Below are 15,233 nucleotides of genomic sequence, written 5' to 3'. Positions count from 1 at the left end.
GCTACCTTTTCTTATTCTACCATGGCAAAATGTGGTAAAAATTGTAAAAACTTTTTAGTTCTGGAACAGAGCTATTGTGTATATAAAAATATCTCAAATATGTAAGTCCCAATTTACATTGGGCGAGTTTACTTGCGGCAATTGTCAGTTTGTAGGTGAGAGAGGGTGCTGAAAGGCAAAGGGTTACCATATGCCTCACCTCTCTCTCACCCAATGTAAATTGGGACTAATAAATTTAATTTAAATCAAGTTTTTCATGGAACAGCTTTAAAAAAATTGTCCAGTGTCTGTTGTATAACATTTCTCTGATGTTCTTCTTAAATCAACGATTTCTTCTGGCCGTATAACGAGTCACAAAGCGCCGCAAAGCGAAGGTGTTCCATAATTTAAACAGGCCGTTATAGAGAAATGCCGTAAAAGGAGGGGCCGTATAAAGAGGTATGAGTGTAATGTTGGCGACATTTCTTGAGTATTTCGGCCATGAAAAATTTCTCTACAAAAGTAGTGTCTAAAGGCCTGCGTACATAAGCTGCTTTGCCTGATTGCCTTGCTTACCTGCTTCATTTCTGACGTAATAAAAATAATAGAATAAAGACGAAATTTCGAACTGGGTTGCCATCAGTTGGAAATTGGGTCGGCCTTCTTTGTTCTTTTATTTTTTATTGAAGCAGCAAAGCAAGGCAATCAGGCAAAGCAGCTTATGTACGCAGGCCTTTAGACTCGCCGTTCGGACTCGGCGATAAACTGTAGGTCCCAAATCATTGAGCTTATATGAATCGGGGTGCACTCATTGATATGAGAGAAGTCCCCATTGTCCCGTATGGGATGTTTGTGGAACAATTAAAATCCTCTGTGATAAGTTAAGAAATGAGTTGACTATTCATAGCCGAAAGTTCGATCTATCAGCTATGTGATGAATTCCGAATCGATTTGGGATAAAAACGATTTGCCCAAAACGAGTGAATCGTATTTAGATGTGACGGAAACAGCATCGAATTTCAATTCCACGTTGTTTCAATTTCATTAAATTCCCCCAAACAAAAAACAGACTAGTGACCCCAAATCCTCAGATGAAAGCGGCATACAATTTTTTTGTTGTGGCGAAAGCAAAACCGAAATAAATTGACTTAAAAATAAGATAAATGTGTGTTCTTATTTAAATGGGCCTATATGGAAGCTTAGTGAGGGAATTCTTGCGCTATTACATGATGAGATCTACAAACAGTGCATAACAACATATTAAGGGGGTGCATTCACCAATTTGGAGAAAACACAGATGTTAAAAGTACATTTTTTGTTCTATGCTTTTTTTTTTATCAAAATATCAAAAATATTCTCAACAAAATATGCCAAAGTAGGGAAAATAAATCGAAATTTATCTATTCTCTAAACGAGCTTACATTTCAATCCTTTTCTCCTAAAAATCTCTCAAAATTCATTACATCGTTTATAAATCGACCACAAAAATAAGACCGTTTTCAAAACAAGAAAAACAAACGATTATCGGATTGCATCACACCCTTTTTTGATCAAATTTCCATAGAACACAATGGAATATGAAACCGATATCGAAAACAATTCGAGATCGAAAAATGTACATGCATCACACCTACAATCGTTTTCGTCTCGACACATACCTGTATGGAAAACTATGGGACGTCAAATTCCGGACTGGAATAAAATGCATTCTGATGTTTCATTGATGCCTCAATTCTTACTGGACCATACTTAAAAACACGTGGCAAAAAACACCCAAAAGTGGATAAAAGCTCAAACTTTGGAGGCATTCCCGCGGCTGCGAGTTCTTTCTACCGGATTGACACGAAATCATAGTGTTTCGGCCAATCCAGCTTTCTCTAGGTTATGTAATAGAGTAACAAACATGCACTTACCTATAAGTTTAAGGAAGTGGGATTTTATTTTTTATTCTGCACATTCTCTACACGCATTACCATAGCAATCTATGCCATAATTTGCTAAGAACTCTCATATTCTTTAGCAAGAAATCAAATTTGACAATAGCTTTCAACGACTGATAATTTGCCATTCCAACAAAGACCATCACGATAATGATTCGAAACGACACGAATTAAATGTAGTAGGACCGACCAAGTCCAGCGTTCACATCAACCGACGCCCTCGATCCAAAACAACCCGAGATCTACTTACGAAGCTGTCTTCTCCATACCTTTTAAGTACACGACAATCTGTGGTTTGATCATAACCAACGAAACACGACAACTCGTTCTTATTCCATTTCATTTGCCTTTCTTGACATCTTTTTTTTCTAAATTACAATTAAAAACACACCCAAACACTATTACAAAATGAATAAAAATTTTAAATATAAAATGAATAAAAAACTACCGTTAAAACATTATTATTTCGCGCCAAAAAATATTACTTGGCCTCATGGTTTAATAATAAAGGTTAGCTAAAGCTTCCTGTCAATTTAATTTTTTTTCTTTCGACTGTTCCTAATACGTCAGAACAATATACACAATCTTTGTATGTGTGTGTGTGATGTTTGAATAATATGCCAACAATTTTAATAACAATCGAAATCAATGATTTTCAAAATTGTTTTTAGAGCATTTGTATGGAAGAAATCTTTCAGCTTATTATGGAAACAAACATTTTATCGTATCCACAACTCGATTATGTGGCGAAAACTTGGCCCTTCATTCATTTTTCGCGTTTTTTATATAAAATTCTCAAAATTGATATTTTGAAAACAAACCAACTTGTTGCCTTTTTGTTTACTAATTTTGAAGTTTTATGAATTCAGGAAAAACAAGGGTTCTATAGATTTTTTTCATTTAAATCTACCTCTTTACTTATACCATGCTTGGCCTGACATTAGAATTTATCGGCGGCAATTGACAACTTTGTAACGTGTTTACAAACGATTTACAATAGTTCTGTTCCACATCATGAAAGATGATACTAGTTTCGTATACCCCCCGTTTACACATGCAAGTGACCACAGTCTATACAGTCGGACAATAAGCCCAGCTGATTGTTATGTTTACTGTCAAAAACATTATTGTGATTTAAAATACAAGGAAACTTAAATCACAATAATGTAAAATCTATTATGTTTGTTGTCAAAACTGGTTAACAGAACTCTGAATGGCGAACCTTCTGTGGGCCTTCCAAGTGACAGTTCGAAAAATACCATATTCACTGCCACACCAACTAACAACCGCAAGGCCTACGTACATAAGCTGCCTTGCCTGGTTGCCTTGCTTGCTTCTGATAAAAGAATAAAAAAGAAAAGGGCAACCCAGTTCGACATTTGCTCGGCCTCCATTATTCTTTTATTTTTATTATGTCAAAAATGAAGCAGGAAAGCAAGGCAACCAGGCAAAGCAGCTTATGTACCCAGGCCTTCACTGCCGAAAAAATTTCCTTGCCAGTAATCAATGTAAAGGCCTGGGTACATAAGCTGCCTCGTTTGCTTGCCTTGCTTTCCTGCTTCATTTCTGAAACATAAAATAAAAGAATAAAGAAGGCCGAGTCAATTTCGAAATATGTTGCCCTTTTCTTCTTTATTCTTTTATTTTTGTTATGTCAGAAATGAAGAACGAAAGCAAGGCAAACAGGCGAAGCAGCTTATGTACCGAAATAAAAACATTGGAACAAATTGATTATACGAACACCTGGCAGAAAAATCTGAAAATTTAACCACAGGTAAATCTTTTCGTCCTAATTCAGTCATTTTTTAAGGGATAATGACAATATGGGTATTATTGTAAAGCTTGCGCAATACACTATCATATGCAATATAAAGTATCCTTCGGCCGGGGATTTAAGACTTTCTCCTATGGGCAGGAGCAAATCTCGGGCACGGGAACACAATTTTCTTTTAAATTTAATTTATTACGAGTAAACAAAGGAATTTTCGGAAGTTCAGAGGCCCATAGCTCGGAAAGTATGGGCTTCCCCTGAAAAGCTTTAAGTCCTCGACACATAAGAAGTATGGCATTCTTGCTTAAGTCATATCTGACAAATGAATAAAGACCAAGATCGACCTAATTTAAATGTGATTCTGAAATATTTTTATTAGGTCGAACTTGGTCTTTAGTCTTTTATCAGATATAACTTCAGCAAGAGTGCCGTGCTTATTATTGCTCTGTTCCTTTACGTGCTGAGGTTACCATTTCTTAACATTTTTAACCTGCAAAGCGTTCCTTTACTTTAGAATTAATACAATTTATATGAGAGCAGTTCACTACTTTTACCATTTTTAAAAGTAAAGGAACAGACCGTATGTGTCGAGGCCTTTAGTAAAATAATCACCATGAAAATAACATAAAAAATAATATTTACAGATCCCTAAAAATTCAAGTGTTGCAAAAATTCATTTTTATAACCCTGTCGTCTTTTGTCGTTTTGTTTTGATTCCTCGTCTTTATCGGTCTAAATCTCTCCCTTATTTTTCTACGCCGTTCGATTGTTTAAGGCAACTCTGTTATTTATTATTTCATGCATTATTATTCGTATAATACAGAGACTTGCAAGAGGATTCCTTTAAAAACATGGCTAAGGACGAAAAAAGTGGAACTAAAAAGTCTCGACGGGACAGAAATCGTGATAAGGCCAAGCCTCCAACAAAGGTAAGTAGCACAACTTTCCTTAATTCACCCACAAATCTAAGAAAAACATGAAAAACCTCAATTTAGATTGTTATACGTCACCTTCCGCCAACCATGACTGAAGAGGAATTTCTCAAGCAAATCGATCCACTGCCAGAACACGATTTCTATTATTTTGCTGCTGCGGATTGGTCTTTGGGCTTTGATGCTACTTGTCGGGCTTACATTACCCTGAAGAATTATGAGGATGTGTTTCTATTTCGTGACCGCTTCGATGGATATGTTTTTGTCGACAACAAGGGCAATGAATATGCTGCTATTGTGGAGTTCGCTCCATTCCAGGGTTTCTTAAAAAACAAATCACGCAGCAGTGATAGTAAAGTCAATACCATTGAACAAGAAGTGCACTATCAGCAGTTCCTTAAGAAACTGGAAGAAGATCGAGAAGCTGCCGCAAAGGGAGGTGAAAGTAAATTGGAATTCTCTTTGGATCCCAAAAAGGAAGAGATTACATCAACACCTTTGCTGCAATATTTGGCTAGCAAAAAGGAAAAACGTCGTGAGGAATCGAAAAAGCGTACTGCTGAAAAGAAGAAGCGTCGGGAGGAGGAAAAAGAAAAGCGTAAACAGGCCACCACAACACCCAATCAACCGGTAAAAGTTTTAACTTCGGACAACAACAACTCCAACAAGGCCCCTGAGAAGGTAGAACAGAAACCCTCACAAAATCGTGAAGAACCCAAAAATGCTCGAGCACGCCGTCGAGAGGAACGTAATCGTTTGCGCCATGAGGCCTACTTGCAAAAGAAAAAGGCTCAGAAGGAAATGCAAAATAAAGATAGTGGTGAACCAATGCAAACAGAAAAAGATGATAGCACCACACAAACCAAGAAACCAGATGAAGGGAAACAATCTGAATCATCGGCAAAAGATAGTGGTGACACTAAAAGTTCTTCTTCGTCTGCTGCAGCAGAACCAAGTAAACCCATCGAAATATTAAAGAAATCCAAACCAGTTGATATGCTAACAGAGTCTGTGAGAAATTTCATTATAACAGCGGCCACAACTCTAACAGTACCAACGGCACCATCCGTGGTAGATACTCAAGCTGAAAAGTTGGGCAGTGCGAGCAACAAGGAACTACTGACTAAACCCAAAGAAGACTTGGAGAAGTCTAAAAGCGATTTTAAAACGGATGTATCCCAAGTTAAAGCTGCCACTGGGGAATTGGATAATGATAGCAAAGAATTTTTGGCTTCCTTGACTGAAAAGCAGAGAGAGGAACGACGTGAAGAAAGGCGTATTCGCAATAAGGTAAGTGTTATTGAACACTGTTGTTGGTATACAATTATTTTGCGTTTTTTTTGTTTGGAAATGGAAGGGCTAGATGAATTTGTCATTGTTTTATGTGGCGATTGGGAGGGCTCTCGCCTTAACACCTGAGCAAGTACTGCAACGAAAGCATGCCATTGTGCTGCTGTACTGGAAAAATCTTTGCCTCCTCATGTAGATGGTCCACTGTAGATTTGAGGAGGCACCCTGTTGCCGTTCTCAGGACGGTGTTCTGACAAATTTGAATCTTATTCAATTGCGTATCAAATCATTTTGCGGATCCAACTGGCGCCGCATAGCTCACCACAGACCCACCTATCGCGTTATATGTGGCTAACAAGGTTTCTTTATCTACATCCCAAGTGTGGCTGGCTAGGGACTTGAGGACCTTATTCCTACTTTTCAGTTTGTCGCAGATAGCTGCGGCATGCGCGGACGACGTAAACGTGACCCTTTGAATTTTAGGGCAGTTTGTGGTCGGAATTCTGCTAAGATTCTCTTCTATCCTACGCCGTCCATGTGGTGAACAGAGTGTCCGTAGATTTAGTGGCGTATATCTGCATATTCCTCGCGTGGAAAAGGTGGTAAGATCGGTAAAATAGGAGTTCAGTCTTGCACAGATGTCATCACAGATTACGCCAGTATCATGGAATCACAGGAGAAGTAGAGGTTAAACAGTTCCGGATATATCTCCACACCTTGGATAACTCCCTGTTTCACTCTACGGGCTTTGGACTTCTTGTTCCTGAACATACGACTGGAGTCTACACATGTAATTGAATTTAATTGTGTGGAGATGCACGCCATCTGTTGTCGCTGTAGTCGTGCTGTGGGTAGATATTTCTAACGCGATTCACTTTTGCTGGCATTCTTGCCTGGCCTCATTAGCGCGACCATTCTGTCCATTTTCCAGACTTCGAGAACAATGAGGGTGGTTAGCGACAAGTTGAGAACTTTAGTGAGATACTCCACTCCCGACTCATCCAGCTGTTTCAGCATTACCATGGAGAATTCATCAGGGCCCAACGCTTTGGATGATTTAGCGTTCCTGATGACATTCGCAACATCATCCGTTGTAAACTGTGGTGATTCATCCTCGGCAGGAAGAGATCTGATGCGACATAGTACTCTTCGCCCTGTCACTCCCCGGATGCTCGACAAACTGTCGATTGAAATAACTTGCGCACCTCTTCGGGTCAGTCAACGTAACATCACCGAACGTGACAGAGGTCCTATCTTCCCTCCTTCCAGGGTTCTCAACCGTTGCACACAATTTACTTGTACCGGCTCCAATGTTGCAACTTTTAAGATGCATATTAACTTCCAGTGTCAGCTCCTTGACTCTGGGGTCATTGTGGTTGGCTCGGCGAAGCTCATTACGCTAATTGGCTAATCCCGTCGCCTTTGCTCGGGAACGTCCTTTCCGCTACTCGAACATCAGAAGGATTGAGCAGATCTCTGAAGCGGTGATTAGTGAACTTTCTGAAACTTGGCCAATCAGCTTTCCCTTGATTGACGAATGTACGGCGTTCAGAGGCGATGAAATCGGGCGGTCTGCTAATGGGGACAATTATGGGGAGATGGTCTGATCCAAGAGAAATGACGAATTTTCAGGTCTGGCGTTATGACCTACCAAAAGCGGTCTAATGCTAGGCTTGTAACCTGAAATATAGCTATTTATCGGCGGGATGTATACGTTCAAAAACTCCACCTCGGCAGTTCCACACCTAGCTGCTACCCCTTTACATTCCATGTACGGATGATTAGGGTCAGTCTCAAGTGAGATAGGTCAGTATTGAATAAGACTGGTGAAATAGGAAAGCTAATCCCCTTCCTCAGTACGCTGTATACTACAGTTATTGTTAACATGGTTTCCTGCACCGCCGCGACCTTGATATTCTTCCGCCTAACGAAGTCCACCATTTCCCCAATCTTACCTCGGAGTCCATGGCAGTTAAATTGAAATAAGGATGCATTTTCTGGGATTGGAACAACAACGGCTGGTATTAAATGCTGCCTGAGCGGGCGCTGTTGGTGTGACAGCGGGGAAGTTTCGTAGTCAGACGACAACAACACACAGCATGCAGCAACATAGTCCCTACCGTAATCCCTTACATGGACAAGTCCTCTTAGATGCACCCACTCCTGACATCTATTGCATCTCACCGAAGATTGTGTATGGGTGAAGATGCGGATGTGACAAACCTAGCTTAAATATATTGGTCCTGGGTTTTCCTCCGTCCCGGAACGGATCAAAAGAATCCGGAGCAGTCATTCCGGGATATGCTGCTGCTCCCAACACAGAAAACTAATACAAATACAAACATATGTAAACTGAGGTGGCAGCCGCTGGCCGGAACACTGATGTTGTGTGGTTCCGGGTCAATTTGGTACGATAAAAACCGATGCCGTGGGATCGGGAATAGTTGGTTGTGGGGATTGTTCTACCGTCGTCTGACACTGTGGGAGTATGATTCACCTCTTGCGGGCAATCTTGCCCCTGATTTCAGTAGCGGGAGCACCTACCCATTTTTGCTATCGACAGATTGAGAACTTTAGTCAGATGTTCACGAACCTGGGTCGGATGCTCTGTAGACAGAATTGTTTCGACAAAGCGAATCACCTTTATTTGCTAGTGCCTTTGCCTCCTTTTATACCCTCAGCCTTAAGGCTATAAAGGGTATATACACTTTCATACGGACAAAATGTGCCTCATCGAAATAATGGTTTTAGACCCCAAGTATGTTTGGACGAAATGGGTTTCAGACAATTTGGAGTTGATTCAGCAATGTCCGTCCGTCTGTCTGTCTAGCTGGCTAGTGCGCACGATAACTCTCGAACGGATAACCCGATTCGATTTAAATTTTGGCTTTCGTAATATTTTGTCCAGACATAGTTTAAGTTCGAAGATGAGCTATATCGGTCCACTCCTTCCGGTACCTCCCCCACAAAAGTTCCAAAATGGGCTATATAGGTCCACTCCTTCAGGTACCTCCCCCACAAAACTTCAAAAATGTTCGGAAAAATTTTGCGCACGATAACTCTTGAAGGAAGTGACCGATGTAATATATACTTTGCACATCCTAATATATCTACCAGAAATAGATCAGGTTCGAATATGGACTATATTTGTCTACTCCTTCTGGTACCTCTCATACAAAATTTCGGATAAGTTCACTTTAAGACTTGCTCTCGAATCGATTTGATTTTTGTTGAAGCGATTTGCATTCGCTACCTCCATTACGACGGTATAAGTTTTTTCAGGGGCAAGTCCATTTTTCTTGGGAAAACAGCCCGAAAGGTGTAAAAAACCCTTATGTCACCATATGTGGCGGTCGAACTGTTCTACCGATTTGGTCCAACATTTGGTCTTCGTCATATTATATCCAAAGTTAGTTTCATGGGCAATACCGGTATTCAAACCTCAATACAACAACACTGTAAACTTATAATTTCACGGAACACCCCACACGGATTCAACACCTGACCTGTTAAAACTACAACAAAGTATAATTTCCGAACTGAAAATTAATTATTAATACTTTCCTTTGCATTATTTCATTCCAGGATCGGCCATCAATTGCAATTTATCAACCCAAGCCACGTTTACGTTTATCCGAAGAAAGCGATTCGAATTCGACTTCCAAGGACGTAAGAAGTCTATCACAATCGGACTGTGAATCTGGTAAAAAGGATGAACAGACCCGGCATAAGAAAGTGCAACGTTATTCAGAGCGTTCTAAAAATCGTAGGAAATCTACAACAAAAGATGCTGGCAGTGAAGATGACCATCAGGCGGCTGAATAAAAGGATGTCATTTGAAACACATGTACAAGCACATAATAAAATAAACCATACTAAATATTTCGAAAATAAATGGTTTGAAAATTTAATAAATAACTAACCTAAAGCTTTTTGCGAGGAATGTAAGCTCTCTCTTGGGGTTAATATTCTCTTATATTCTAAAGCTTTTATAAATAATGTGGATTAAGTGGATTGTATGTTACTGGATGTGGAACACAAGTAGATATTATGGATGCCAAGCTGTGGAATTCAAGTGTATTGTATGCATTGTTTTATCCGGAATATGGAATCTATGTTATTTTTGGATTCCAACATAAATTCCAAAAAAATAAAAAGCTAAGAACACCTGTTGAATGTGCAACGAAGCTTTTTTGTGCACAGCTGTCAACCACCCCTCCCACTAACCCACCTAGCGAGACATTGGACAGATGGTTCCTTTTAATATTATGGTTTGTTGTTGATTTGAAGTCAGTCTATTGCGGGATTCGAAAGCATGCGGTTCAAACAACATCCTTTAAACGGAATACAATACACTTTGAATAAAGAAAAACAAGTGGCGCCTATTTAAAATTCTTCAAACAGAATGCAACTGAATTTTGAGTGAAAACAAAAGAAGAAGTAACAACAATATAAAAGAAATAAATAAATAAATAATAATGAAGTAGTTGGGTAAAGTGAAAAAGTGGAATCAAATGAAATGTAAGGCGGGCGTGTCATGTAATTGATATGCAATGATAACGACGATGTGAATTTAGTTTAATGGAATTTTAAATGAGGATAACATTTAAAGGAAATTTTAATGATGCTGCAGCCGCTAAGGAGTACAACAGGCTGAGTCAAGCAAGGTCTTTAGTAAAGAAATGAAATTTATTACATAAATTAAATGGATGGATAAGAAAAGAAGTCAAATGGAAATGTTCAAATTGAAAAAAACTAATAAGTGAAAAAATGAATATTGTTGTTGTTGCTGCATTTGCATTAGCGAATTAGAAAAACTGAAATGTGTCTACCAGAACATCATCATCACCATTAAGGATAGAATAGCAAATTTCCCAACAGTATTTAGCGGATTAAAAAAATAAGGTAATTTGTTTTGCATAATTTTCTCATCAACTTAAATTTGGGTGGATAATGAAAGGCTTCTGTTAGACGATTAGCATAATCTAAAAATATATTTCAGGTCATTCATTTTGTATAGTCTCAAATTAAATATTTAATTATAAAAAATTTTACAAGGATGATTATTTTAAATGTTTTGATCACTAGGGAGTTAGTTATAAGAACATTTGTTTCATGGATGGATTTGATAAGTTTCGATATCTTCAATATCACCCTCCAGTTTAACAGGTGATTACAATGGGGAAGTCTACATTTTCTAGCCCTACCCCACGCTGTGGTAAGGGGTTTTATGTCTTTGTGCATTTGTATGTAACTTGTAAACGATTTTGATATAGCTCCCATATATATTTTTTTGGTCTATTTGATGCACCAAACACGTTATTTCTCTCAAATTTTGATGAAACTTGGAACATGTGACGGAATTTGTTTTTGAACTAAATGTGCCAAATTATATTGTAATTGGTTGAGATTTGGATGCACTGGTGTAGGGTATAATATAGTCGGCCCCGCTTGACTTACAATATTGAATTTGGTCTAAAAACAAGTAAAAAGGTATCAGTCGGCTTTGCCGATAGAGATATACCCTCAGCCTGTGTATATTAAAACAATTTTTTCCCAAAAACGTATGTATTAGGGGGTTTTAAAAGTTTTGGGTGTTTGAACCGACAAAAATGTTGATTAGGATTAAAGATCAAAAGTTTTGCGGAGGAGATACTAAAAGAAATGGATCGACATTGACCATTATGGAAGTGGATCTCCAGCCACTACATATGGTGCCATAGGTGGTTTTACACCCTTCGAGCTGTTTGCTCAAGAAGTATGGACTTGGCCCTGAAAAAACGTTTACCATCGTAATTGAGGCAGCGAATGCAAGTTGCTTCTACAAAAATCAAAGTGATTCGATAGCAGGTCTTAAAGTGAACTTATCCGAAATTTTGTGTGGGAGGTACCGGATGGATTGGACAAATATAGTCCATATTTGAACCTTATCTATATCTAGTAGATATATTAGGATGTGTAAAGTATGGACCAATTCGGCCACTCCCTTTAAGAGTTACCGTATGCACAAATTTTCCGAACATTTTTGAACTTTTGTGGGTGAGGTACATGAAGGAGGGGACCGATATGGCTTATCTTCAAACTTAGACTATGTTTGGACAAAATATTACTAAGGCCAAATTTTGGACCGAATCGGCAGATCCGTTCTAGAATTATTTTGCGCTTCAACCACCTCACACGGTGTCACAGGGGTTTTTTTACAACTTTCAGGCTATTTTCTCAGGAAGTATGGACTTGCCCCTAATGAAACTTGTACCGTCGTATGGAGGACAGTGAATACAAGTTGCTAAAACAAAAATCACAGTGATTCGAGAGATGGCCCTAAACTGAACTTTTCCGAAATTTGTGTGGGAGGTACTCGAATGAGTTATCGTGCGGACAATTTTTCCGAAAATTTTTGAACTTTTGTGGGGGAGGTACCTGAAGGAGTGGACCGATATGGCCCATCTTCGAACTTAAATCAAATCTGGACAAAATATTTCGATACCCAAAATTTGAATCATTGATCCGTTCGAGAGTTATCGTGCGCACCAGCCAGCCAGACGGACAGACAGACAGACGGACGGACATTGCTAGATCGACTCAAAATTGTCTAAAACGGATATCGTACAAACATACTTGGGGTCTAAAACCATTATTTCGATGAGGCACATTTTTGGTCGTATCAAAGTGTAAATACCCTCTTTAGCCTAAAGGCTGAGGGTATAATAAATGTGTCAAACTATATCGAAATCGGTTTAGATTTGGATATAGCTCCCATACATTATTTCGGCCGATTTGACATATTTGCTGCACCAAACACGCTATATAAGTCCGATTTTGATGAAATTTGGAATGTGTGACTGAATTCGGTCTAGAAATAAGTGTGCTAAATTATATCAAAATCGCTTCAGATTTGGATATAGCTCCCATATATATTTTCACCCGATCTGTCCAATATTTATGAAATTTGGAATGTGTGACGGAATTTTTTCTAGTATTATGTGTACCATATTATATAGAAATCAGTTCGAATAGATATACATCTTCTAAATTTACATATGCACATTGGTGTAGGGTATCATATAGTCGGCCCCGCACGACTATGATATTTTCCTTACTGGTTTTTTGGGTTGTTTTTTTTTCAAACTTTCGGGACTTCCCTGATCACAGAATTATACTTTTGTAATATTGACCTTGGGCCTTACCTAGACGTGAGTGCAACATGTCTAAACTTTTGTGCGAGAGCTGCACGAAATGTGTCCCTAACTATGTACCAAAAAGTTTCTTCAATCGGGTGGCGCCTTTATATGCGGCCTATATCAAAGTGTGGACTTATGTTGATAATTTTTGGTATAGATGTTTTGTGACCGTTGGGAACCTCAACGTTCAAATTACAAGTAGTTCGGTTTAAAATGTAGATAAAATCCTGAAAATACCGAAAATCGAGAGGTTCCATTATATGGGGGCTATACGAAAACATGGACCTATGTTGAAAACTTTTAGTGGAGGTGTTTCGTGACTGCATGGAACCTCAAATGGCAAATTAAGGACAGCTTCGTCAAAAAATGTTGTTAAAATGCTGAAAATTCCGAAAATCGGGAGGTTCCATTATATGGGGGCTATACGAAAACATGGACCTATGTTGACACTTTTTAGTGGAGAAGTTTCGTGGCTGCAGAGAACCTCAAATTGCAAACTATAGGTAGCTCCTTCAAAAAATGTAGCTAAAATCCTCAAAATATCGGAAATCTGGAGGTACCTTTACGTGGGTGCTATAAGAAAACAACGACCTATGTTGACAATTTTTAGTGGAGATGTTTCGTGGCTGTAGGGAACTTCAAATGGCATATTACAGGTACTTCGGTTAAAAATTGGTGCTATACCAAAACATGGACCTGTGTTGAATTTTTTTTTAGAGACGTGTTGAGAGCGCTACGAACCTCAAATGTCAAATTAAGGTAGTTCCGTCAAAAAATATAGCTAGAAATCCTCAAAATGCTGAAAATCTTGACCACAAATCATGAAATTTATGAAAACGTTGTGTAGCGTTACGTAAAGCCATTTGAAAGGTTTTTTAGGTAATTTTATATGCAATATTGACATTTTTAGATACAAGTTTGAAATTTGGAACAGAGTACACTATATTAGTGCTTGGATGTTTAGAATTGAAAATGAACCATATCAAACATCGTTCGGTATAGTACCCGTACAAAGGTTCCGCCCAATGTTTTCAAGATTTAAACCAAATTCTCCAACAGCATTGACGCAATAACTAAAAAATCTTTCAAATGAATATTACCCATACAGGTTTTTTTAATTTTTTTTTTATTTCAAAATTCATACATGATACAAAGCCTCAATGGCCAAATAAACGTATCTCAAGACAAAAAATACCTGAGTTATAAAATAAAAAATTCAATTCAATTTACTTAAATACATTAATATATAACAATAAATTATTATTTAAATGCATATATATTTCTTTCTTCGGCTCCCCAGCCATAGAAACAGTTGAAGAAGAATAACAATAACAAAAAAAAGTCCAAAGAGTAGTAACTCAACATGTGCTGTTTATTCAAAGAGTAACATATTATACATGACTTTAAATACATATATATGGATTGTTGTTCACGTAGCCTTTGCATGTATCTAAGGATTTTCAAACGAAAAGAGTTATTGGTGTGAGAAATGGTAAATAATTCCAAAACTGAGCGACTGACTAAGAAAGACCTAGAATATACATCTTTCCAAATCCTAGGAATAAAAATCTGAGGATTTCTGGTGAAGTTTAAAAAAGTAAATATCCTTCTAAGGGCAAACGGCATATTCGTTTTAATAAGATTGTAAAAAAGCAACACACAACGATATTTGACAAACATATCGAATGAGCACCCTAGAAAACGAATGACATGGCCAGACACATGACTTCTTCGCCGAAGATTAAATAAAAAGCGTGTAATAGTATTCACAATACGGTTCACTTTGTCAATATTTTCGCCAATAGTGCCAGAATATACTTCTAACCCATACAAAACTTGAGATAACAAAAGAGAATTCGCCAGCATTAACTTAATTCTGTAAGGAAAATATAAATTTGATCCATAAACTCTACGCAACATGCCCCAGACTCTCCCAGACAAAGCATCAATATGGCTTCCAAATGAAAGATCACAATCAATAATTACACCCAGACACTTATGTTGCTGTACAAAGTCGATTTTAGTGCGATCCAAGAAGATGTCAATATTAGGCAAAAAATGGTTATTGCTGCAAAAAAATAACGCCTTGGTCTTGGAAGGATTGACTTTTAATGAATTCCTTGTCGCCCAACGAACAAAA

General features: G+C 38.1%; 2 protein-coding genes across 4 annotated transcripts in view; both read left to right on the top strand.

The window, feature by feature from the left end:
* Positions 1 to 4,459: 4,459 nt before the first annotated feature.
* On the top strand, positions 4,460 to 9,827 carry Upf3 (UPF3 regulator of nonsense mediated mRNA decay). The gene is made up of 3 exons (XM_073956234.1): positions 4,460 to 4,619; positions 4,686 to 5,912; positions 9,498 to 9,827. The coding sequence occupies exons 1-3, from the start codon at positions 4,542 to 4,544 to the stop codon at positions 9,735 to 9,737; spliced, it is 1,545 nt and encodes a 514-aa protein (XP_073812335.1). The 5' UTR covers positions 4,460 to 4,541; the 3' UTR covers positions 9,738 to 9,827.
* Positions 9,828 to 10,200: 373 nt separating this feature from the next.
* Positions 10,201 to 15,233, top strand: part of Dh44-R1 (Diuretic hormone 44 receptor 1) — a 145,376-nt gene continuing 140,343 nt past the window's right edge. For 2 of the 3 annotated variants that reach the window (XR_012408479.1, XM_073956233.1), the window contains exon 1: positions 10,201 to 10,817. The gene's annotated coding sequence lies outside the window, so the exon portion shown is untranslated. The remainder of the gene's footprint in view (positions 10,818 to 15,233) is intronic. The other variant, XM_073956232.1, reaches the window with a different exon arrangement.

Source organism: Musca autumnalis, unplaced genomic scaffold (genome assembly GCF_047663935.1).
Source record: "Musca autumnalis isolate F117 unplaced genomic scaffold, ASM4766393v1 scaffold_5, whole genome shotgun sequence".
Lineage (NCBI taxonomy): Eukaryota > Metazoa > Arthropoda > Insecta > Diptera > Muscidae > Musca > Musca autumnalis.
This window is presented reverse-complemented; position numbering and strand designations above follow the sequence as displayed.

Excerpts from the sequence above, each read along its gene's own strand:
- Upf3 (XM_073956234.1), top strand. The coding sequence starts at position 4,542 with ATGGCTAAGGACGAAAAAAGTGGAACTAAAAAGTCTCGACGGGACAGA. Across the intron at positions 4,620-4,685 it reads AGGCCAAGCCTCCAACAAAG|ATTGTTATACGTCACCTTCC; the intron begins GTAAGTAGCACA and ends ACCTCAATTTAG. Across the intron at positions 5,913-9,497 it reads AAAGGCGTATTCGCAATAAG|GATCGGCCATCAATTGCAAT; the intron begins GTAAGTGTTATT and ends ATTTCATTCCAG.